Raw genomic sequence first — 23,594 nt, 5'->3', positions numbered from 1 at the left:
CTTTATTGCAACACATAGATGCCTGGCCCCACTGGCCTCATCCTTTTCCTCTCAGTGCTTGGGCACACCTCGGCCACATTTAGCTCTTGCCTAGAGCAAAGTGCCAGGGATGCCCACTCTTAGAGCAAACCCTGGCTGTTTTGGCCAGCACCCCTTCTGCACTCAGGCTCCGACTCTCATCCAGCACTCTTCTCCATCCTGGCTCCCCTGGACTGGTGTTCCAGGCTTCTGCCCAGGTGTAAGAGCATGGGCTCAGGTCAGGCTGTGCCGAGTCATGCTAGCGACGCGTCATGCTAGTGACGCAGGGAGTTGCAGCGGCTGGATGTGTGCATGCAGGCCCCATGGCATCTTCCTGCCTCTCAGCGGCTGCCCTTACGTTTACTAAGGAGTATATTTGTTGTAGACTCCTGAACCTGCAAACCAAGAAGTCTTGTCAATTCCCCCACCCTGACATGCTAGCTCTCCCTTACTCTCCCCCCACTCCAGCTTCACTGGCTGCCCATCCAGGCCTCCCAGGGAAATTAATTAAATGCCTGCCTAGCATTCCCTCTGAGCTCAGGCACTTAGGTGTTGAACATGCACAAGGCTCCAGGTCACCCTGGCCCAGTCAGATGGCGTGGGAAGTAGAGAAAGAAACTAATGTGGGTGCAGCTCTTTTGCACCCTAGACAAGACCTGGGCACCTCTTACCCCAGATCTGCCACTGAGCAAGAACTGAGTTGGCTCAGGCAACTCTAAGAACAGACAGCTAGAGATGGAAGTGGCTCATAGGTGAAGCTGAAAGGAGAGGGTGGGGCCTCTGGATAAGGAATGGGTGGAACATAGCCAGACTGGCAGTGACTGCAGGTGTGGTTGGGAGTCTAGGGGGACCAGATCATGGTATAGACAGAAACCTTAACTAATGGGGCAGAGACATGCCTGGGCTGGGTCAGGCAGTGGGGTGAGCACTTATTGGGTGCCAGAGGGAAGCAGCACCTTGTCTCTTGTGATGAGTGCAGTGATCAAGTCCTGCTCGCGGGTCACCTCTCGGATGTCTATGGAGGACCCGCTCTCCAGCGACAGGCTCAGTGACCAGCGCCTCTGCAGCAGCTCCTCCTCCTGCTCCTGGTTGAAGCGGATGGAGCGCACCTCGTCCACTATCCTGGGGGGTGGAGGGGTGAGGGTGTTCGAGAGTTGGGAGTGGAGGGAGGGAGGAGGAGGAAGAAAGGGGTAGCCCTCCCACCTCTGCCTTGGCATCCACCCCCCTCTGACCTCCCTTTTCACTGTAGAGATCCAGGCCAGGCTGGGTGCTCCCGTGACACAGAACACTAAGTCTGGATCCCAGCTCCTCTGCCTAGAGGGACAAGTCACTTAACTCCACTGGGCCCCACATTATAAAACACCCAGAAGAATCCGGGGTGCTGCTCGACTCTGACTCAGGGACTCAGGGGCACCCCCAGTACCACCCCTACTCATTGAGCTCATCTCGAATCTCCTTGTACTGCTTCAAGTTCTCCTGTATTGCCTCCAGCACCAAGAAAAAGTTGTCACAGGTGTTTTCTGAGAGGTTTGACAGGGGAGCCCCCACAAGCGGTTCCTGGGGGAGGCCAGACTTCTCGGACCGGGCGACCACACAGTGCACCAGTGGCAGCTTATTATTCTTATCCTGATCCAGGTCACCTATCTGGGGAGGGGGGAAGGGAGAGGATAGGGACAGCTCAGCTGGCACCCCCTCCCTAACCCTTCCGATTAGCTTCAGGTCAGATGAGTCTCTCTCTGGACACCAGGATTCTAATGTCCCTCTTTCTAGCTCCAACCAGTCTTAACTTTCTTACCTTGCTGTGGATGCTCAGCTTGAAATGCACAAGCCTTTCCCCACCCTTCTTGGAAATTCTCAACCCTTTAAAAAATGTAGGGTCCTTCCCCTCACCATTTCGCTCCTGATAAATCTTACCCAGTAAACTTCTAAGGCCATATCTACTCCTAAATCAGTTCAGAATCCTTGACACTTTGGGAAAGTACTCTCCCCCCGCCCCCACCCTCTTGGAAATTCTGTCCCTGAATAAATAATACTATAGCTAATTAACATCTATTGAGTTCTTAGTTTATGCCATTTACCCATGTAATTTCCGTCATTGTCCTGTGAGATAAATATAGAAGAAATTTGGGCTTAGATTGGTTCAATACCCTATGATCACTGAGCTGCTGAGTTTTGAACTGCCAAAGAAACAAGACACCATCAGAAGCCCCAGTTAGAGGGCTGGCACTCAAGGGTGGAGGATACTGCTCTTGGGTATCAGGTGTGGCTTTCTGCAGGCCTCTGAGTGAACGAACACACACACACACACACACACACACACACACACGGGCTCAGGTCATCACTCATATGCACACACCCTTTCTTTCCTCCCCATCCCATTTACCTCACTGAAGGTCATTTGATGCGATTGCCCCTTCTGCTCTCCTGCCTTCATCATTAACTCCAGATTGGTGGTCACCACAACAACCAACAGGTTGATACCAATGAAGGCACCGATGGTGATGAAGATGGCAAAGTAGATGGCTCCCCCAAACTCCACGGCATACTGCCTCTTCTCCGTCCTGGAGATGACAGGGAGGGATCCTATCATCTCCCTGGACATCTGAGCCTCAGTTTCCTCATCTATGAAATGGGGAGATTATCTCAAGGCCTGTTGGAGTTCTGCTTCCTCCCTGCCACTTGTACAACCATCCCAGGCCAGGCAGTTTATGGCTAATTCGGGCAAATGGGAAAAGAATCTTGGAGCCTTAGATATATCTGACATGCCTTTAAAGCTGAAGCAGGGGACCGGATACAGAGGCAGACAAACAGGAACAGCAGCTACGCTTTACCGAGCATCTGCTGCACTGCCAGACAGTGCCGGCTCTGCATGGTGGGGGTCATACACCAGCACTATCAAGTTTAATTGGTTGGCTATACCCTTTATTCATTATCTTCTTATTATAAAATGTAATTCAGTTTATGATAGAACGATCAGAAGGAAAATATAAAGGAAGAAAATCCACACTGTTCATGCCTTGTTGTTGTAAATATCCCATAAAGTGTTGCCTCTCCTCTCTTTCTTTCCTCCCTTCTCTCTGTCTGTCTGTCTGTCCCCCAGGCTCCATGCCAAGATAAGATATTACAGATTTTTTCTATGGACCCTCACAGCAAGCCGGGAATAGTTACTATTGTATTGTAATTGCCGCTTGATAGATGGTGGGACAAAGACTCAAAAGCACTGTCTACCTTTATTGAGCTCTCTGTGCTTTCCCCACTACCTCCATCATAACTGGTAATGACCACAGAAGTCCCTTCCTAGGCAGGCTTCTACTCTCACATGAACAGGATAAAAAGAAATCAGTCAGGGGGACCTACTCCTTGTGGTGAATGGGAAACAGGTTTAGAGATAATGAGAAAGATGCAAAGAGCGGAATCCAGCATCCATCTATGGCCAAAATGACCTTGGGAAGCAGGCCCCAAGTTCCCTGGCAAATAGGCAGTTTGCTGTGCGCCTAGTTTGGGCTGGCACCCTGTCCTGAAACCCCAGGTGAACCACAGCCCTGTTTCCTTGCCCAAGGCCTACTCAGAATGATGAGAAAAGCATTCTCGAGTAAGCCCCAGGGTGGATCTTTGAAAGGGTACAGTTTCAAGGGACAGGTTTCAAAAGGTCTCAGACCCAGAGATCCCAGCCCGATGGTCTCCTTTCCCCCATTTAAAGTCCTGAGCATGCTCCCCCTGCCAAGCTAGCCTCGTCCCCAGCCCTTCTCCCTCCCGGGCAATTTTTTGGTGCCTGCCTTGCCTATCTGGGCTGGGGGCCTAGAGTCCTGGGGCACTCACTGAAAGTCATTGTAGATGTCCAGCCAGCCATCCTGGGTGATGCAGACGAAGAGGGTATACAGGGCAACGTGCATGTTCTGGAAATGCATGGGCACGGCTGCACCAAAGAGAGTGACCCCAAACACAGAGAACACCTGCCAGAGAGACCGAAGACCCATCCTGACTTCACCCAGGAGCCTTGGAGACAGGACACGCAAATGCCACGCAAATGAACTCTACCGAGGGAATCACAGGGATTCAGGCCCATAGGTCTTTCCTCTGTTCCTGACACCCTGTATCCCCAATCACCCAGGGGCCCAGTTCAGGGATGGGGAGGGCTGGGGTTGGGGGAACGGCACTGACCAGCATGAAGAAGAGGATGAGGGCCATGATATTGGCCATGTCGGGCACCGACTGCCCGATGACACGGATGATCCGGGCCAGGGGCTCCACCGCCATGCACACGTGCAGCAGACGCAGCGTCCTGTGGCAGAGTCTCTCAGGGGTGCCCACTGGTCCTTCCCAGACCCCTCCTCCTCATTGCCTCTCCCCACCCAGAAAGGCAGCAGCGATCCCTAGCTGCTAACACCCCCACCATCTCTTTCCCAAGATCCAAACAGGTGCTCTCCTGTCTCCAGAGCTTTCAGCTCACCTGAGGGTATAGGTGACAGAGATGACATCGAGGTCATTGATGAAGAGCGCCAGGATCAAGGTAAAGACGATAAGGAAGTTGAGGATGTTCCAGCCGTTCTGGGGGGTGGGCAGGCCCCCACAGGGTATGTAAGGCCCAGCCCATGGGCATCCTGGGTCTTCCCTCCCCACATCCCCGCGATCAGGTCGGGGAGCTCAGTGTTATTCTCAGAGAGGGCCATTCATCTGGGGCCATTCATCTGCCATTCACTTGCCCCTCACTCTGCAGCCCCCCAGACACACGACAAAACACGCCTGCACTTACTGTCGCATGTGCGTATCGGCCGCTGCGTGAAGTCCCAGAGACACAGTGGAGACTGACACACACACACTAGTTCCCAAGCCGAGCCTCCGCCCTGGCTGGCGCACTGCGGAAAATGGCCTTGCCTGACAAGCGACCCCAGCACCTTCGAATGCTCCAGGCTTCGGGTGACACACACTTCAATTTCTCAAGGAAAACTGTTTCAGTAGCCAGTTCCAGAGACATGGGCATATTTTGCAGACTCTTTGTCCAATGAGGTACAAACTCACATAGGAGTGGGGATGGGACATGGAAGCTCACATATGTGGAAACGTCAAGTGCAACTGCTAAAGACAGGACATTTTCTCTATGGACCTCCATTAGGGGCATTTACCTTTGACCAGTGACTACATTTCTAGAAATCTGACCCACAGAACTTCTGCTACAAGTACAAAATGACACCCGCAGAAGGTTGAAAACAGCTGAAGCACCCAGATCCTGGTTGAAAAAAACTACGGCACATCCCCTTACGGAGAGCTATGTAGTCATCCACAGGAAAAGGGAAATAATCTCCATCTCCTGGGTTAGGGAGGCTGACTGTCCTTTAAGTGACCAAGCCAAGTGCAGGACAGTGCTTATTTGAGGCCAGAGTTAGGAAAGGGAGGACTAAAAATATTTACATATTTGCTTCTGCTGTGGGAGAAAAACAAGGGACACTAAATATAAAGGCTAACTAGGAGGCCCATGTATATCTACCTTAAATCATCAACAAGAAAACTAATTTTAATGGGAAGAAAGTTCTTGAATTTAGTGGGCAGTCCAATAAATACAAGGCCTGCTGGCGCCCCGCTCACGGTGCTCTGTGCTGAGATAGAGGTGCGTGTAGGTCTACACCCCTCCCTAACTATCCAGTTGTAGGCTTCTACTATGTGCTGGACCCTGAGCCAGATCCTCAGGAGACAGGATTTCCGCCTCGTTGGGCTCAGAGACTGCTTTGAGGGAGGTGAGCAGACAGTGAGTGTTAATTCCCAGTGAGAGAGAGAAATATACATGTAACATCAGGGAGACACAGGGCAATATCTAATTCAGGTGGGAGAGACAGGAAGGCTGGCTGGGAGAAAGGACATCTGCATGATATAAGCTGCAAGGAGGAGAAAAGTGGCAGGAGAAAAGCAAGTGGCAGCAACTTTCATAGACTAGGACTCAAGCATGGACAGGAGCACGGAGGTCAGACACAGCCGTGGCCGCCTGCATGCATGTGTGAGTGTGTATGTGAGTGTGTGTGTGTGTGTTGGGAATGCATTATCCTATTCTACTTCCTGCCTTTCCAAGTGCCGCTTGCACAAAGCTGTCAAAAGATATCCACACTTTAGACATTTTGTTCTAGATTCTATATTCTGTGTTCCATGAAGTGGGACTTCTTAATTCCTGGAACTCTTGCAACCCTAATGAGGTTGTCCTGGTAATGACGTATAAATGATGCCTTCTTTAAAGATATAGACACTTGATAGGGTTTTTTAAAAATAAGCCTCTTCTCACACACATTCAGAGATAAAGTAGATCCCTTGATTCCAGAAATCCCTTCATTCTAAGAAGTCCTGTTCAAAGAGTCTGAGTTTTTGTCTTAAAGTAACTGAAGGGGGGCCTTCCTGGTGGTGCAAGGGGTTAAGTATCAGCTCTACAAAGCTATCGCAGCCTCTGCAGCATGAGTTCAATCCCAGGCCAGCCAGGGAACAACCACATGGCGTAGCAGACCTCTCCTGTCTCACCTGCTACTCCCCTCAGCAGTGTACTTCAGTCAATCTGCCTGTTCCCCACTGTCAGGTGAATTCTCTCACACCCCCCCCCCACATCTCTGGCCTGTACCCCAGCTCTTACATGCATAAATAAATCTTTTAAAAATATATATATAAAGTAACTTAAGGGGCCTCCCTGGTGGCGCAAGGGGTTGGGATGCGACCAATGAAGCTATCCGCAGCCACTGAAGGGTGAGTTCGATCCCCGGCCAGTGAGCTGCCCACATGGTGCAGCAGATCTCTCCTGTCTCGCCCGCTGCTCCCCTCAGCAGTGTATTTCAGTCGATCTGCCTGTTCTGTTCCCCGCTCTGTCTCTAGCGAATCCTCTCACCACCCCGCCCCCACGCCTCTGGCCTGTACCCCAGTTCTTGTATGCATAATTAAAAATCTTTTTTAAAAAATAAAGTAACTTAGGACCCATTCTCATGTAGCCAGCATTTGGTACTCTGCAGAACTGAGGATAGCAAACTGCTGCTGTGGGGCCAAATCTCATCAGCAGCACCCCCCCTTTTTTTGAAGACCCTCAGGCTAAGAATGGTTCTTAAATTTTTATTTTTTTTAATTTTTAAAGATTTTATTTATTTATATAAGCACTTGGTATAGTCAGAAGCATGGACGGGTGAGAGCATTCACCAGAGCCAGAGTGGGGAACAGAACAGGCAGACTGATGAAATACACTGCTGAGGGGAGCAGCAGGCGTGGCGGGAGAGATCTGTCGCACCATGTGGGACCCTTGCTGGTGGCCTGGGGATCGAACCGGTGTTGCAGAGGCTGCGGGTAGCTTTGCAGCCCAGCGCTCAACTGCTGCGCCACCAGGGGAAGCCTGGTTTTTATATTTTTAAATGGTTGGTGGGAAAATTTTCACAAGGAATCAATCATATTTTGTGATATGATGTTCCCGTTCAGCAGGGGTACAAGGGGGGCCACAGATCCTGTCTGGCCCAGAAGCCTAAAATTTTCATGTGGCTCTTTACAAAAAAGAAGTTGGCTGACTCCTGCTCTTGAGCCCTATAAATTAAGATGGAGCCTCTCAATTCCATTTCTCAGATCAGGAAATCAAGGTTTTCCCACGATCTCATTACTGGGGAACAGGGATAGGTGCCCAGGGAGACTGGACTTCTAGTACAAGTTACTTTCTGCTGCATCACAGACATGCCGGGCTGTCTCTTTGCACACACATGCTGGGACACACATGCACACGCACACACACACGCACACACACATACACACAGAGTTTGTAGGGCCAGGAGCTCAGGGGTTGGGTTGGGACTGAGGGGCTGCAGTTCCTAGGGAGGAGTAGGGGAGATGGCAAGGAGATGGCCCAGGATCTCACCTTCCAGAAAATCCAGAAGCCATTTAACCAGCCGAGAATAACCTCACAGATAAGGATGGTCAGCACAATTTCATCTATGGTAGAGAACAACTCATAGTGTTTCTACATGGAAGACAGAGAAAAAGAGAGGGACAGAGAGGTCAGTGCAGCAGGGCCTGGGCAAGGCCATGTTCCTGCTGCTCTTCATCCTCAGGCCTTCGAAGCTCCCTAGAGCTCTTGCCATGTACCTGCCAGGCACCAGCCTAAGCCCACGTGCACATCACCCCAAGTCATCCATCATCTTCCAGAGGAGTTTTATCTCTCTTTTTTTTTTAAAGATTTATTTATTTATACAAGAACCGGGGTACAGGCCAGGTGCACGGGAAGGTGAGAGGATTCACCAGAGACAGAGTGGGGAACAGAGCAGGCAGACTGACGAAATACACTGCTGAGGGGAGCAGCGGGTGAGACAGGAGAGGTCTGCTTTGCCATGTGGGTCTCTCTCTGGCCGGCCGGGGATCAAACTCGTGCTGCAGAGGCTGCGGACAGCTTCACAGTGCGGCGCTCAACCACTTGTGCCACCAGGGAGGCCCGGTTTTATCTCTTTCAATAAATAATCAGAGAGGGACCATTGTTTGATGATAAACCTGTGCTCCTGGCCTTCAGAGTAGGGAGATGTGGAAAGGGGAGGCGGGGGAGGCAGAACAGGCTCCAGGACTGGGAGGAAAGGCCCTGGCCCCTGAGGTGGGGGAGCCCATCCCCTCCTCCCTTCTCTAGTTGTCCCAACCTTCCCTGTTGTTCTGGTTCGCAACCCCCCCTGGCCAGGCCTGACCAAACTCCTGGGGATGCCCTCACTCACGAGTCCAGGACATGTACTCTGGGTGGACAGACTGATGGATAGATGACTTAGTGATTGTGAGTTCTGTCGAAAACTCAACTCATTTCACCCAACCGAAATACTCCTTCAGCATCCATTAAGCTGTGACCTCACTAGAGTTTGTGACCCCTTTAACAGCCCCCAACCTCCTTGACTCCACCCCGGCAGGTACTACCTTGTCTCCTTCCTTTCTTCATTTCCACGGCCAAAAGACTTGGTGCCCCAACGCTCGCTGCCAAATGGAGAGCCCTCCTGTCACCCATACCTTGCCACCCCTGTCCACTGGTCACTGAGAGGCAGGAGGTTAGGGCTTATGGGTTCGTGCTTGTTCTGATTTTCCAAATGTGGTCATGAGTCAGGGGTGTCTAAGAACTTTCTTTCCCCTCAGCTGTCCCTAGCTCCACCCTGATGGCCATGGGCTCTTTTCACTTTTTGCTTCCTAAAGAGTCCACCTGCTTGCTCCAAGCCATGGGCATCTTTAGCTGAGTTACAGTTGCCTTTTTTATCCACAAGCTCTTTATGGCTCCCTGTTGCTTAGGGTAAGGTTCAAAGTCTATTTGCCATTCACAGGTCTCTAGGACTTGACCTTCATGGACTTGCATCCTATACTAGGACTTTCAGCATTTTTGACTGGGACCTATTATAAGAAACATACTTTATGTTTCACACTGTAACACTTGCACACTTTTCCTCTTTCCCCTTCTCTCTCCCCCCCACCCCTAATTTCTATTTTATTCTTTTTCATTCTACATCAATGAAATATCCTGTACCTTTTGTATCTGTACTGTGAATGGTTTCATCAGTGGGATGTGCTGTGCCCTGCAGGGGCACTCAGCCTGCAGGGTCTGAGTCATGGGGTCTGTCTCCACCACAGGGAAAGTAGTTCTCAACAAGGTCACAAGACTACATCCAAGGGGAACTTTGAGGTCCCTGTGTTCCTCGTCCCCTGGCCACCTCTGACCCTGTGCCCTCTCCCTTGTAGCCCTCTCTCCCGGGGTCCATCTCGGGCCACCCCTCCTCAGATCCCTTTTGCACCTCCCCTTACTTTTATATCTGTGCTTGGGGGCTCTCCTCAGAGCTCTGTGTGGGCCTCTTCTCAGCAACACACTCTCCATGAGGCAACCTCCTCCATTCCTTCCACTGCGATGCTGGCAGCTCACACCAGGCACCTCCATCTTAGTGCTCTCTGCAGCCTTCAGAATTGACCTCCAGACCCTCTCTAGACAACCCTGTGTACATTTTACAGATGCCTCAAACACTCTGCAACTCAAACTGACCTCAGCTACCTCCCCAAACCTGCTCTTCCTCCCACATCTGACTGTCCCAACAAACAGCACCATTCCACACAGTTGCTCAAGGCAAGAAATGTAACTTCTTGCCCTCTCTTTCTCTACCTGCATGAAATGTTCATGCAGGTAGTGCACATTAAGTGCTCACTCGGTTATTGCTATAAAGTAAATCAGGAAGGTCCATGGATTTGACTCCATGAAGCCTAAAGAACTTCACGGGCACATGACCTCGCTTCACCCACTGCCATTGTTCCAGTCCAAGTCCCACCATCTTTTCACCTGAGCATCTACAGCACCAGCCTGCCTGGTGTGTCTCCCGCCATCCTCGCCCCTCCCTTCCACAGGCCACACTGGCAGTCAGTGTCAGTTTTCTAAGACATTTGCCTAGTCATATCGCTTCCATGCTTTAAACTCTTCCCTAGCTTTTCCATGACATGGGATCTCAGGGTCACCTTCCTTAGCATAACTTAAAGACCCTGTGTGATCTGGCCACTGACCAACTCTCTGGAGTCACCCGTCACCATTTAAAAAATATTGGACATTTTGGGTCTCCCCAGTGGCGCAGCGGTTGAGCACTGGGTTGCGAAGCTGCCCGCAGCCTCTGCGGTGCCGGTTCGATCCCCAGCTGCTCCCCGGCCACGGGAGGGGGGTCCCGCATGGCGCGCAGACCTCTCCTGCCACCCGCTCCTCCCTTCAGCAGTGTACTTCGGTCCTTCTGCCTGCTCTGCTCCCCTCTCTGGCTCTGGTGAATTCTCTCACCCTCCCGCGCTTCTGACTGTACCCAGTGCTTGTATAAATAGAGAAATAATAAATAAACAAACAAATAAATAAATAAATCTTTAAAAAAAAATTGGACGTTTTAAAAATATTGATCCTCAGGCCTCCCTGGTGGCACAAGGGGTTAAATCTATCCTAACTATCAAGCTCTTGCCAGCCACTGCAACATGAGTTCTATCCCCAGCAGGGAGCTGACCCACATGGCACAGCAGACCTCTCCTGTGTCCCCTGCTATTCCCCTCAGCAGTGTATTTCAGTGGATCTGCCTGTTCTGCTCCCCACTCTGTCTCTGGCGGATCCTCTCACCCCGACACCTCCGACCTATACCCCAGTTCTTGTATGCATAAATAAAAATAAATCTTTTTAAAAATATTGATCCTCATGAGCACAATTCAAGTATGTAGTCTATTCCTTGCAAGCAACGAAAACATCAAGATAAGGCCAAAGGCTTACTGGACTTCAAGTTGGACACACAAGGGCATAGCTCAGGGTAGAGCGTTTGGCTGCAGATTAAGCCGGACACACAGAACTCACTTATATGCTGTTTCTTCTGCCCACACACTCTTCCCCACCTGCTTGGCCAGCTCTGACTCACTTTTTACCCTTAGCTTAAGCATCGCTTTCTCCAGGAAGCCTTCTCTGGCCCCCAGGTTAGGTTCAATGCCTTCTTTGAGCTCCCACATGTTCCATCGGTCACTCGGGTATTTGTTCTTTTTTTTCAAGATTTATTTTATTTATTTATGCATACAAGAGCTGGGGTACAGGCCAGAGGTGCGGGGGAGGGGGGAGTAGATTCACCAGAGACAAAGTGGGGAGCAGAACAGGTGGATCTACTGAAATACACTGCTGAGGGGGGCAGAGGGTGAGACATCAGAGGTCTGCTGCACCATGTGGGTCAGCTCCCTGGCCGGGGATCGAACTCGAGCTGCAGTGGTTGCGGATAGCTTCACAGTGCTGAGACTTAACCTTTTGCACCACCAGGGAGGCTCACTCAGATATTTGTAACAACTTGATTGTGTCTGTCTAAGACAGAATCTGGTACTGTGTTCACCTCCGGATCAGCACAGTGCCTGGCACAGAGTGATTCTCCCTCTGACTACTGATTAAAACAGGATGCCCTTCCCTACAAAGTGCCCATTTGCCTAACTCTGCCCATACCATTGTCTTCCTGCTCTTCCTCAACATATGCCATGCCTACCTCCAAGTGAGGCCCCCTCTACCATGAAGTCCTCCTTGATCTCTAGACTCTAGGACCCTGCAAAGTCAGATCTGACAGGCCCTTGAAGGGCATCTACCTCCACCATCATGGACAGATGGAGGAACCTGAGGCCCAAGGAAGGAGGGGCCTTGCCCAGGCCCCTTGTTAGGTTCACAGGACAAAAGTCAGGTTGGTTCCCACCTGGTGAAGGATGGCGTTAGTGCGGAGAGCGATGGTGATGGCGTTGATCACCAGCAGCACGGCCAGCAGCAGCTGGAAGGTCCAGTGTCGGAGCAGCTGCTTGATGTACATGCCGGTGATGAACTCCTCCATGTCCCAGAAGTCCTGGGAGAGGGCGGGACCTTCTTCAGGCAGGCGTCACCGTGGCGTATTTGCTCTCAGTGAATGTGGGTTTGGGGGGTTTTCTAGGAAGAGAGGTTGCTGAGCGGGTCATGGAATGAGGTTATGAGCGTGGAGGTTAAAACGGGTCGCTGCTGGGAGATCACCATGGGGGTCATGGCAAGGAGACTCTTTGGGGGTTTCTGTTGAGTAACTGTCATTATATTGGGGCTTCTGTGGGGAGCACTGTCGGGTGGTTACTAACATCATGGGGGGCTGCTACCTGGCTCCCTACTGGGGAGGGTGCTCTGGGGGCACATTTAGAAGCAGAAATGCATAGTTATTCTGAGAGTCTAGTACTCCATGGGCACAGCTGCAGAAGGGTGAGTGTGGGTGAGGATTGCTTCGGCCCAGTCTCGTCCTTACCTTTTTGCTAATGATATCATAGCGGTTGATGAGAATTTGCTCCTCTGGCTGCGTGTGGGCATCGTGGCTCCTCTGCAAGATGAGGCCCTCCTCAGTGTAGTTGCTGGCCCTCCCGAGTCAGCACGGCCCCCGTGTGCCCCACCCCCCAGGATGCTCAGCTTGGGTTGTAGAGCCAGGCAGGGGCCACGTACCATGAACCTCAAATGTTTGACATTGGTGGTTTTGGTGTATTTCTGCCACCCGATTCTCTGATTCTCTCTCATAGTTGCTCAGGCTCCTCCAACACCTCAAAGAAACTTCATTCCAGGAGGCGTTGCTCCCCCTTGTGGTGATATCATAGAGGCCTCTGTGACCCCCCCCACCAGCTCTCTGCATTCCACCAAGGAATTCCAACACTGGGAAGCTCCTCCCACAGACCCTGCCCGGGACCCCACTAAGGGAGTCGGGCATGAAGGGGCTGGGCTGGGGACAGAGGCTGCGGAGCAGGTCCCTGCGCAGCCAGGAAGGAGACAGAGGGCTGAGTCCCTGCATCCTGGAGTTGGAGGTGAGACTAGGCTAAGGAGAGGAAAAAGGTGTTTTGCCCAGTGCCCTCCTGTACAGATCTCAACCTGGACCCCTTTCCCACCCCATCCCGTCACCAGATTCCAGGGTCACCCACCCTGCCTTCCATGTGAGGTATGTTTCCCCCCCACCCAGAGAGGGAAAGACTGGTCTCTATTTCTCACTTTGCACCCTGCCTGGGGAAGGGGCAGGAGGGTACCCTCTGGTCTCTGAGGGATGGAGAGACACCCGGTTGACAGCTTTTCACCCCAGTTCCCTCTGGGGATCAAATTCCTAACTCTGATAAGGAAGTCAAAGACACACTGATTTATTTCAGAGAAACTAACTTTACTTGGTTCAAAGTGTCTCTTGTGCACAGAGAAGAACACACGGACAGACTCGTCTGTGGTCGGGGGTGGGGTAGGGGGGCGAGAAGGGCAGGCTTGTGCTCCCATGAGTCAGAAGACCAGGGGGCCAGGGGGTGGGAGGAGAGGTGCAGCCTGACCTTCCTGCTCCTCCTCTGGCAAGGGAGGATAGGGGTGGCCCAAGGCCCACTTCACTTCATCCCACTCCAGGGGAGAGAGGAGCAGAAACGGCAGGAGCTCGGGCCGGGGGGAGTGAAACTATGGACCACACCACTTCCAACCTTGAACAGAAGCCAGCACGGCAGAGGCTGGGGATGGAGGTGGTCCTCAGGGCCAGAGGCCAGGAACTAGGGTAATAGCTGGGGCCAGAGGTCAGGAGGTCGGAGGTGGCTCTCTGAGGTCAGGGGCCAGGAATGAGAGTGCTCCTTGGGGGTCAGAGGGCAGAGGGTGGAAAGAATGTTCTCTAGAGTCAGAGGTGGGGACTTGGGAGCTGCCCTCAGCCTGCACCACGCCCCAGGCCCCCAGGCCCTCAGAGTAGAGGTCCTGGTTCCGCTCCTTCCATTGTCGGAACTTCTCCCCAGTCAGCTCAGGGTCACCGAGCACTTCCTCCAAGGCCTGCAGCTCCTGCATCTTTGCCTGTGAGGGCAGCAGGGCCAAGGAGCCGCAATCAACCCGAGGGGTGCGGGGGGTGGGGGGGGTGGGGGGAGTGGGGGAGGCAGAACCCCAGCCCAGCATCTAGAATCCAGTTCCCCTGGCTCTGTCTTGCCCCGATTCACAGACAGAGAACTGGAGCTTGGCCCAGTGCACAGCGGAGCCCAGAGGAGCACCAAGCCCAGCGCGGAGAGCCCAGAGCCCAGTCCCCCAGGCCCCGCGCCCCAGCTGACCTTGAGTGTGCTCTGCAGCGCCCGCACGTGGTGCACCCGCTCGTTGAGCTTGGGGTCTCGGTTGCGCCGCATGAATGAGCTCCGCCATTGTTCTTGAGTGAGGGGCTGTGGCTGGCCCAGGAGGGACACCCCACCTTGCTTCAGCCCCCGTACCATTCCTTCCAGTGTCCCTTCGCTGTTGTCTGTGGGAGCGGGAGCAGGATGAGGGTGTGCCGCCCTGGCCTCCAGCCTCCCCTTTCTGTTCCTGACCCCAGCACAGCACCTGATGGGGAGCTGAAGGAGGTCCGTGGGCTGCCCTGCGTGGGGGTGGCTGCAGGGGCTGTGTCTCCATGGAGCGGACTCCACGCTCGGGCCGGGCTGGGCTGCAGGCAGAGCAGGAGAGAAGGGCATCAGTCTGAACCCCACACTCTGCTGTTTATCCCCTTCCGTCCCTCACTCACTGAGGCTGAGCGGGAGCCAGTGTCATCGTCATGGTCTTCTGCTTCCGTCTCACTGTAGCAATCTGGGGTGCACAGGAGCAATTAGGGAACCCACTAGGTTATACTGGGCTTTTTGAGGCCAGGTATTTGAGATCCAGCCCCTGTCGCAGGACAGGCAGAGGCTCAGGGGAGACTCACCCTCGGAGACACCCACCTTCCTCTCGGGGCGGGGGGCCCCGGCCTGGAGACTGGTACTTGGAAATGCAGGTAATGAGATGGCGCACCCACCTGTGAAGGGGCAGAGGGGGTCTTAGGGGGCTTCCATTTACTGCCCGCCAGGGGCTTCTCATCCGTCTCCTCTTAGCCTTAATCCTCAGAGCAACTGGGAGAGGTAGGAATGCCTATCAGCCCATTTTATAGGCGATGAAACTGAGGCTCAGAGAAGTGAGGGCCTTGACCAAGCACGATCAGAGCTGGGCTTTGACGCCGGGCTCCAGGAGCACTTGGGTGGGAGCAGGGAGGCAGGTGGGGTGGGAGGGGCACTCACTTGCTCAGATCTGTCAGGGTGTCAGCAGCGAAGATGAAGGGCTTGTACACGTCATGGGTGAGCTGGAACACACTGCCAGGGAGTGCAGAGGGCTCTCACTCAGCCTGCTGTGCCCAGCCAAAACCCAGAGAATCTGCGCCGGGATCCCCAAGCACTTACTGCCTCCCATTCGCTCCTCCTGACACCTCTTCCTTTGTCCCCCGCACCCCAGCCAGTCACGCCCAGGACTTAACTATTTTTTCTTCTGATCATATCCACTTTCCAGACTGTAGTTGGAGACGTTGATGAGCCCCTCGGCCTTCTCGTCCTGGGGGTCACAGTGTAAGGGTGGGCCTCAAACCCCCACACCCTCAGGGCCCCGAGTCAGGCAGGGCAGGGCAGGGAGAGGGCATCTCCCGGGTTCTCAACCACAAATCTCAGTGCCAGGAGGACAGGAATCTGGGGCAGGGGGTGGGAGAGTGACCAAGGGACACTCTGAGCCAGGAAGGGAAGCCAAGCTATGCAGAGAACCAGCCAAGAAAGAGGAGACGGCTCTTGCATTTTTTTCATTAACAGATGAAGCGGCTTCATACTATGTTTTCCTTTCCCGGTCTATCTCTCCTTTCCATCCGACTAACCCCCACGCAGTGCCTTCTCAGGAAGCCTTTGCCACTCCTCAGGCTGGACTGGGCACCTCTGCTGAGCTCCTACCCTCCCGCCCTTGGCTCTTCCCTCTCCACATGTTTCTGTGCCATGCTCGAGTTTGCATTCACCCCTCTCCCCTGCCAGCCTAGATAGTTCCTGCTCTATCCAATCCTTCCCTGAGCCGCCAGTGCCCAGCCAAAGCTGAATACACAGGCGGCACTGAATGGTTGATGAATGAATAAACAATTGAACAAATGGCCCATTACAAGGATGCACAGAATAAGAGAAGAGGAAGCGAAAGTAGGCAGAATAAAAGTGATTCTCTGCACACCTCTCATTCACCTTTTCCAGAATCTTTTAACACACACATTAACTCATTTCTCTCCAGAGTACCCCTGTCCCCCAGGTGAGGGGAGACCTCCGCAGATGGGTGGAGAGGAAGAGGGAAAAGGACTGAGGCCCCAGGCCTCACCTGGGGCTGGCGGTACCAGTAGAGCGTGTGTCCCTTGAGCACGAACCAGCAGCGGCGCCAGCGCGGGCCCATGAAGCCGCCGGGCACCTTGCGCAGCAGGAGCCAGCCGTCGCAGTCGGGCTGGCCCAGCTCCCGGCACGACACCCGCCGGCGGCTCAGCCGGGTCGCCACGCCTGCGGGGCACAGACAGTGAGGGGTGGGCAAGGCCGCCGGGCCCCCAGACCTGCTCCCCCACTCCCCATAGGCATCCCCAGACCAAATTTCTAAACCCAGACTCCGTGCTCATAAAGTGACAGGTGTCTGAGGTGAGGACTGTGAGCCCCATTTCAGAGACAGGGAAGTGACGTCAGAGGAGAAGCCGTCTGCTCTGTCTGCTCAGACCCAGAGCAGGCGAGGTGCCCCGGCCGGGAGCACGGGTCTGTCTGAACTCAGAGCAGGGCTGTTTCCAGGAGAGACTGTGAGGGAGTGTGGGGTGGTCTTGCCCTGCACTGCGAAGACTTCTAAGAGCCCCTCACATTGGGGCCCACTCTGTCAGGTGCATCTCATACCTTTTGATTTCTTGCGGCCAGGGACAGGACTCTGAAAGGACCAGAAGAGGTCAGAGAAGGGTCTGGTGCTGCCTCACACCCCTCCTTATCGAGTCCCCGAGCTTACCCGGTCAGGAGACCCCTGAGTCTCTGCAGCCCCCACTGGGAGTGTGGCTGGGGATGTAGGAGGGTTGGATAGGGGCTCAGTGTCAAGAGAGGTCGAGTCTGTCAGGGAGTGGGGAGAGACACAGGGCCCATGAACCAGTCCCTGGACCAGCTGGAGGGAGGGGGTATCAGAATCCCAGGGCAAAGGGCTGCCCAGGGCATCTGCCGCCTGGTGGGGTGCTGACACTACCTGTCCAGGCAGAGCTAGGCACAGGGCTTGGGTTTGAAGGCAGATCAAAGGCAAAGACGTCCTCAGACAGGGCACTGGAGGGAGGGAGGAGGGATTAAGTGAGGCCATGGTTATCCCCCCAGAACACCCCCAAGGCCGAGTCTGTTACCTGGGAGAAGATGAGGCTGCCGGAGCCCTCAGGTGTGAGGAACCCAGGGTCTGAGGAGGCGTCTAGGGAACAACCAGAAACAGGGTGAAGGAGCTGACCACAGAGGTCTGCAAGCAGGCGGGGGCAGGCAGGTACCTGAGGGGGTGTCTCTGGCACCGGGACCTTCTTCAGCACTAGGCTGGCCCCAGTTGGCTCCCGCAGCAGCTCCCTCACCACGTTCTTATAGGGCCAGCCCACCTAGGGGGACAGGCAGGTCAGGGGCTCTGCGGCAAATCAACACCCCTCATCCTCGGGAGCCTCTCTCAGCCTTCCTCTCCCTCCTAGAGGCCTCCGTGGCCCCTTCACCTTGGCCCTGCCGACTCATCCAAGAAGGCCCCTCCCACAACTTGGGCCTTCAACTCAATAACCCCAGGTTCTACTCAGACCCCCTCACCTCCCACCTCGCCCTTCCTGTCCTCACTCACCACCACTTGCTCATTGACCTGGACAATCTCGTCTCCAGGCAGGATCTGCAGCCGAGAGTCAGTGGAGACCTGGTGTGGAGGGGAGGGCTTAGAGGGTGCCCTCTCCTGGGGCCTAAAGCTGGTTTGGCTGGCAGGGACATGGGGTGGGCAGGGATCTGGGGCGGGCTGCTGAAGGTGTGGGGCTCTCACCGGGGTGTCCACTTGGGACACAAAGTGCAAGCAGTTGCTGGTGGTGTGGATTTCCAGGCCCTGCCAAGATAGAGGTCGCAGTCACTGAGGATGTGGGGGCAACAGGGCCAGTGGGCAGGACCCCTGCTGGGCACCAGGATCCTTAGGTGGCTAGAACTGGGCACACGCTGGCCCCAAACTGGCACTGTCCCAACCTGCTGTGTGACTTTGATGTTGCCGCCCTCCTCTTGGCCTCTGCGGCCTCTTCTCATCCTCCCATAAAGGCCCCAGGGAGGCTGAGGTTGCTGACCCCTAAGGTCTAAGATTCTCCTGAAGGGAGAAGCAGGGTCAGGGCAGGGCCAAGGCAGGGATGGGGCGCTGGTTTACGCAACAGGTTAAAGACTAAAGCAGAAAAGTTCAAGTTCTCCTCCCTGTCATCTAACTTGCCAGGTTTATGTCCCAGTGCTGGAAAGTATCACCTGGGACCACGCCAGCAGTAGCCCCTCAGGGTTAGGGAAGGTGCTGAATGACAGAACCTGGGAAATTCCTCTGGGCCTTTAACTTCTGGACAAATAAGGCCTCTCAGCCATAACAGGACAGGCTCCTATGGGATTCTAGAGCCAGGTTCAGGCCCAGCCAAAGCTGCTGAGGGGTTAGAGGTGAGAGATGAGAGGTCGGGGCTCACCAGAGGATCGTCCAGCTGTACCCGCTCGAACACGGCTCCCTGTTTCAGCAGCTCCTGGGGACTGCAGCTCAGGATGTTGTGACAGATCCCTGCCACGTGACCACACTCGGGGAAGAGGAGGAACAGGATGTCCAGTCTGAGCCCCATCCCAGCCTCATCCCCAGGACTTTCCCATCCCATCCCCCAGACTCACAATCCTCAGGACTTTGCTCTCCTTCTCGGCTGCTGGACAGTCCTGGAAGCAGAGTAAGAGTGCAGGGCTCTACCCGGACTGGGGGGTGGGGGGGCCCACTTCTCCAGAGGCCAGGGTGGAATTCCTATACCCTGGCCCCTCCCCAGAACTACACGGTCTCAGAGTTTTGGCTTATCCCTCTGATGCCAGACCCCCAGAAGTCACTATATATGTCCCCTCCCCATTCCTGAGAGTCAAACTTTCTGAGGTGCCCCCACCAGCTAGGAGACCCCATGTTACCAATGTCCCAGACCCAGCAGCCAGGCCTTCTCTCTCGCCGCCCTCGCCTCACACCTGATCCTCTGCTGATTCACAGGTTATAAAAAGCTCTAGGCTGACTTGGTCTCTTTGGCCTGAGCCAAGCCTCGCCCCAGTACTCCTACCTCCTGCAGAGTTTGGCCCAGCTCCCCGCACAGCTCCCCAATCTCCTGGCAGGCCGAGAAGTCATTTAAGTGGGAGAAGAGGTACCTGGCAGAAAGAAAGTCCAAAGCAGTGGTTAAAGAACTATGCTTAAAAGTCATGGAGCCATCCAGAGCTGCCTTGGGATAATACTGCTCTGATGGGTCTGGTTTGGGGTCAAGGAGATGCTTGATAAAGAGGTCAGCACAGGACTGATTGGTCAAGTGCCTATTACATGCTCAGCCCTGTTCTTGGCACTGGGGAAACTGACATTAGCACCTAATTACACCAATAAAGATTTCAATCCAACCTCTGTGAAGTGTAGGGAGTTCTGAGAGTATATAACAAGGAAGGCTTCCCCCAGGGAGTGACATTTGGCCTGGGATCTACAAGACAAGCAGCAGTCAGTAGAGGGGTGGGAAGAGCTCTATGTAAAGTGGTTGCAGTGACTATTGGGGTACAAGCTGGAGGACTGGGTGGGAGCCTGGCTGTCACAGCACCTCTGCAGAGACCAACTAACCTCTTGTGCTACCATACTTGAACAAGAGCCAAGCTGTTTTTCTCTCCCAAGAGGAGAAGCCAAGGATAAGAAAGTGTCCCCTCACGGGTTATCCTGACCCTGGGAGGAGCCCGAGGTACCTGTTGAGCCAAAAGAGGAGGGCACGGGCCTCATGCACCAGCTCCACAGCTGCGCTGAGGACTTCGGCAGGAGGCTCGGCACAGTCCCCCAGGCGGCCTTGCACTAGACTCTGGAAGGCCTGGGTCCCCTCCAGCAGCCTCTCCGTCAGGCTCTGTAAGTTCTCTGTCTGTGGGCTGGAGCTCTGTTCCAGAAGGAGAGCAGGTCACCTCCCGGGTAGCCACCAGACCCCCACTGGCAACCCCCAGATGGATGGAAGCTGCAGCCAGAGTGGCCAGCATCACTCACCAGGGCCCGGAGCTGTTCTATCCCTTCCAGGATGAGCTCCTGGTGGCCCAGAGGCCGCACAGTCAGAGCCTCAAGGCTTCGGGGGCAGAGTTGGAGAAGGTATTTGCCTGGCAGCTCCCAGTCCTCAAAGGGATAGTCCTGCAGGGAATCATCGAGGCCTGGAGGGAGAGCAGGGGTCAGTACGAGAGGAGCCAGGGACTGTCATGGCCTTTCCAGCCTGTTCTTCATCATGAAAACCCTTGTCCCTCCCATCTGTTCTTCACGAAAACCCTGAGTTCCAGGCTGCCCATTTTACAGATGAGACTACGGAGTTAGGTAGAATAGGTGAGGGCTGTGGCTCTCAAAGGGTGGTCCTGGCAGCAGCATCCACCTCATTGAAGAAATACAAATTGTTGAACCCCCAACACCTACTAAATCAAAACTCAGGGACAGGGCCCAGTAATTTGTTTTCATAAATCCTCCAGGTGTTCAGATGCTTACGTCTGAGAACTACTAATAGAGGCAATAACAAGCGTGGGGTTAGAAGTCAGGAAGACCTGAGTACCAGCACTTCAGCAAGGAACTTAATTTCTCTGTACCTCAGTTTCCTCACCTGTAAAATGGGGATAACCACCCCCTCCCTCTCATGTGTATATTAAGTGACACAATACATACAAGCCTTTCCTGCTTCCTGCGGACGGTCAACAGCCTGCACCAGATTATCATGCCCAGACTCTACCGTGATCCGCAGGCCCCTCGTGGCCAGGCGGATACCTGCCTCTAGTCTCATCTCTCAGCACAGCCTCAAACCCAACATTTTAAACCAGAGCATTAATTCCCGGTGGCTTTTGGAATGCTCTTTTGCCTCAGAGTCCTTGCCTGTGCTATTTCTTCTGCCTGGACTGCTCTTCCAGCTCCGTTACTCCCTTTTTCATGGAACTCCCTCCAGGAAATTTCCATAACTCCCCAGGCTGGGCTGTTTGCTTTCTTGCTCTCACTGCCTCTGGAGCCTCCACAAACCCCTGCACCTGAGCTCCCACCTGATTACAAGGCCTTCAAGGACCAGGCCTTCAGTGAAGTATAGGGAGTGCCTGGTGCATAGCAGATACCCCAAGAACTATCTATGGACCATTTACTGTGCATTAGACAAAATGTTAACAGGCTTTACACATAATAACACATTGGATCCTCACAGTATCTAGGACACGTGGACTAGAGTTGCCCCCATTTTACAGAGGGAAACATACATAGAAGGGTGCAGCTTGCACATTGTGTAAAGGAATTCTGCCCGTGACAAGCAGGGCTACTTGGGTGGGGAATGTGTGTGTGTGTGTGTGACCAACAGCCCTCACTCCCTGGGACGCAGAGCACACCACACTGGGGGTTCACGAACCTGTTACTTTATGGCTGTGGCCCCGGAGCCCCTCCTTCCCATGTGGAGTGGATGTACCACAGGCACGCTGCCTCCCGCCAGTGGGCCCCACAGTAAGCAGCAGGCTAGGTGGGCCCTGGCCATGACGGTTCTACTTTGTCCGCTTCATGAGGTCAGAGTTTTGCCTAATTTTGTGGCTAGGGAACCTGAGACCCCATCACAGGCTAGTGAGGGCAGCGGGAAGTCTGACTAGAGCCCCAAATCCCTGCCCCAGTGTACCCCATTCCTCCCTGCATTCCAGCTTCCTCCTCCAGAAGGGATGTCCTGACTCATCTCCCCCTCCCAGGGGCTCCTCTGACAGGTCTCCAGTCTGAGCTGCTTCCCACCATCTCTCACGGAAGCCGGGAGCATTCCCCTCTCCCCACACCCCCGGCCCCTAGGGTTGGGAATGAGCCAGCTCCTCGGCCCAGCTGGGGCTTTTGCTTCTCTCATTAGGAACCTCCATATCAAGTCTGACTAAATCACTTCCTGGCTCAGTGTGTCAGTTTCCCCTTCCGAAAGCTGTGTTTAATAACAGCCCACTAAGCCCTGGGGGGAGGGGAGATGAGTAACAGAGTGGGTGTGGGACAGCTGGGGCTGGCCCCCCTGTTTTCATTACACAACCACTCCTTCCCTATTGCCAACCTGGCAGCCTCTTGGGATGCTGGAGAGACTGGGGACTCCCTTCTGTGTCCTAGGCCTCTTTCTTCAGGGGCCATTTCTTCACCCCCTAGAGCACTATACCAGATACTTGGTGGACTCTAATAAATGCCTGCTGCTGACTAACCAACTGACAGACTGGCAGGTCTTTTTTCCTTTTCCTCTCCCAATCCCAGTGCCCCTCAAGCCCAACTTTGCCCCAGCGCTACCTACCTCTCAACCAAGCTGCCACCTTCCCGGGGGTCCAGGTCGATACAGGTTCCATGGCCAAGTTCGGCCGCTGGGATTTGCGTCCGCTGTGTCCCACTGGCTCAGGAATTTCCGCTCCCGGACTTGGGGCGGACCCAGGCGGGGCTCTGGGTGGAGCCTCCAGCCTACCTGGGCCCACGTGACTGACTAGGTGAGGCGCGGTGACAGCCATTGGCCCACCACCTGTCTGCCTCCTGCCTCGCCCTTCTGGCCTCTATGGGCCAGTGAGTGGCCTCACCCGGGGGAGGTGCCAGTGGTGTGTGACTCTGGCAAGCTCAGGGCCGCCTTGGGATCTTCCCCAGAGGGCTCAAATGGCAGGGCAGGAACCAGACCTTCAGGTTCCCCCAAAAGGACCAAAAGGTCACCTGTGAGCACAGTAGCCTGCAGAGGCGAGTCTAGGGAGTTAGAGCCCAGAGTGCAAGTCCCAGCCCTGTGTCCTGTTAGCAGTGTGACCAGGGCCAACCCTCCCCACCGGCCTCAGTTTCCCTGTCTGCACATGGATGTCACAGTCTCTACTTCAGAGGCTGCTGTGTGCAGGTCGTCCTATAAAGCCTTTAGAACAGGGGTTTTTAGACCCCTATTCTTTTAGTACCATGGATCCTTTAGGCAGTGCAGTGAAACCTTTGGACTCTTCTCAGAATGCTCTTTAAAACGTAAAACAGGGCCTCCCCGGTGGCGCAGCGGTTGAGCGCCGGGTTGTGAAGCTGCCCACAGCCTCTGCGGCACCAGTTCGATCCCCGGCTGCTCCCCGGCCACCGGAGGAGGGTCCCACATGGCGCG

The 23,594-nt window shown here is 54.3% G+C and overlaps 2 protein-coding genes across 2 annotated transcripts; both read right to left on the bottom strand.

Moving 5' to 3' along the window:
* Positions 1-359: 359 nt before the first annotated feature.
* CATSPER4 (cation channel sperm associated 4) lies at positions 360-13,024 on the bottom strand (the record flags this gene model as incomplete). The annotated part of the gene is made up of 11 exons (XM_084244113.1): positions 360-413; positions 975-1,140; positions 1,451-1,662; positions 2,402-2,579; positions 3,838-3,971; positions 4,180-4,300; positions 4,469-4,566; positions 7,877-7,978; positions 12,198-12,341; positions 12,762-12,833; positions 12,953-13,024. 11 exons carry the CDS (start codon positions 13,022-13,024, stop codon positions 360-362), a joined length of 1,353 nt encoding a protein of 450 aa, XP_084100239.1.
* Positions 13,025-14,013: 989 nt separating this feature from the next.
* On the bottom strand, positions 14,014-22,830 carry CNKSR1 (connector enhancer of kinase suppressor of Ras 1; the record flags this gene model as incomplete). Its single annotated transcript, XM_084244112.1, is given in 25 exon segments — positions 14,014-14,091; positions 14,093-14,302; positions 14,551-14,732; positions 14,813-14,912; positions 14,991-15,052; positions 15,258-15,281; positions 15,284-15,329; positions 15,332-15,351; positions 15,513-15,516; positions 15,519-15,588; positions 15,750-15,823; positions 16,613-16,785; positions 17,161-17,191; positions 17,267-17,364; positions 17,471-17,568; positions 17,643-17,704; positions 17,778-17,879; positions 18,107-18,175; positions 18,296-18,355; positions 18,960-19,064; positions 19,153-19,194; positions 19,575-19,659; positions 20,230-20,411; positions 20,516-20,673; positions 22,779-22,830. Coding segments are annotated over 25 exon segments (2,187 nt in total).
* Positions 22,831-23,594: the final 764 nt, after the last annotated feature.

The sequence above is a fragment of the Talpa europaea genome, assembly GCF_964194135.1.
Source record: "Talpa europaea genome assembly, chromosome: 9".
Taxonomy (NCBI): Eukaryota; Metazoa; Chordata; class Mammalia; order Eulipotyphla; family Talpidae; genus Talpa; species Talpa europaea.
The sequence above is the reverse complement of the archived record's forward strand: the minus strand, read 5'-3'. Positions and strand labels throughout refer to the sequence as shown.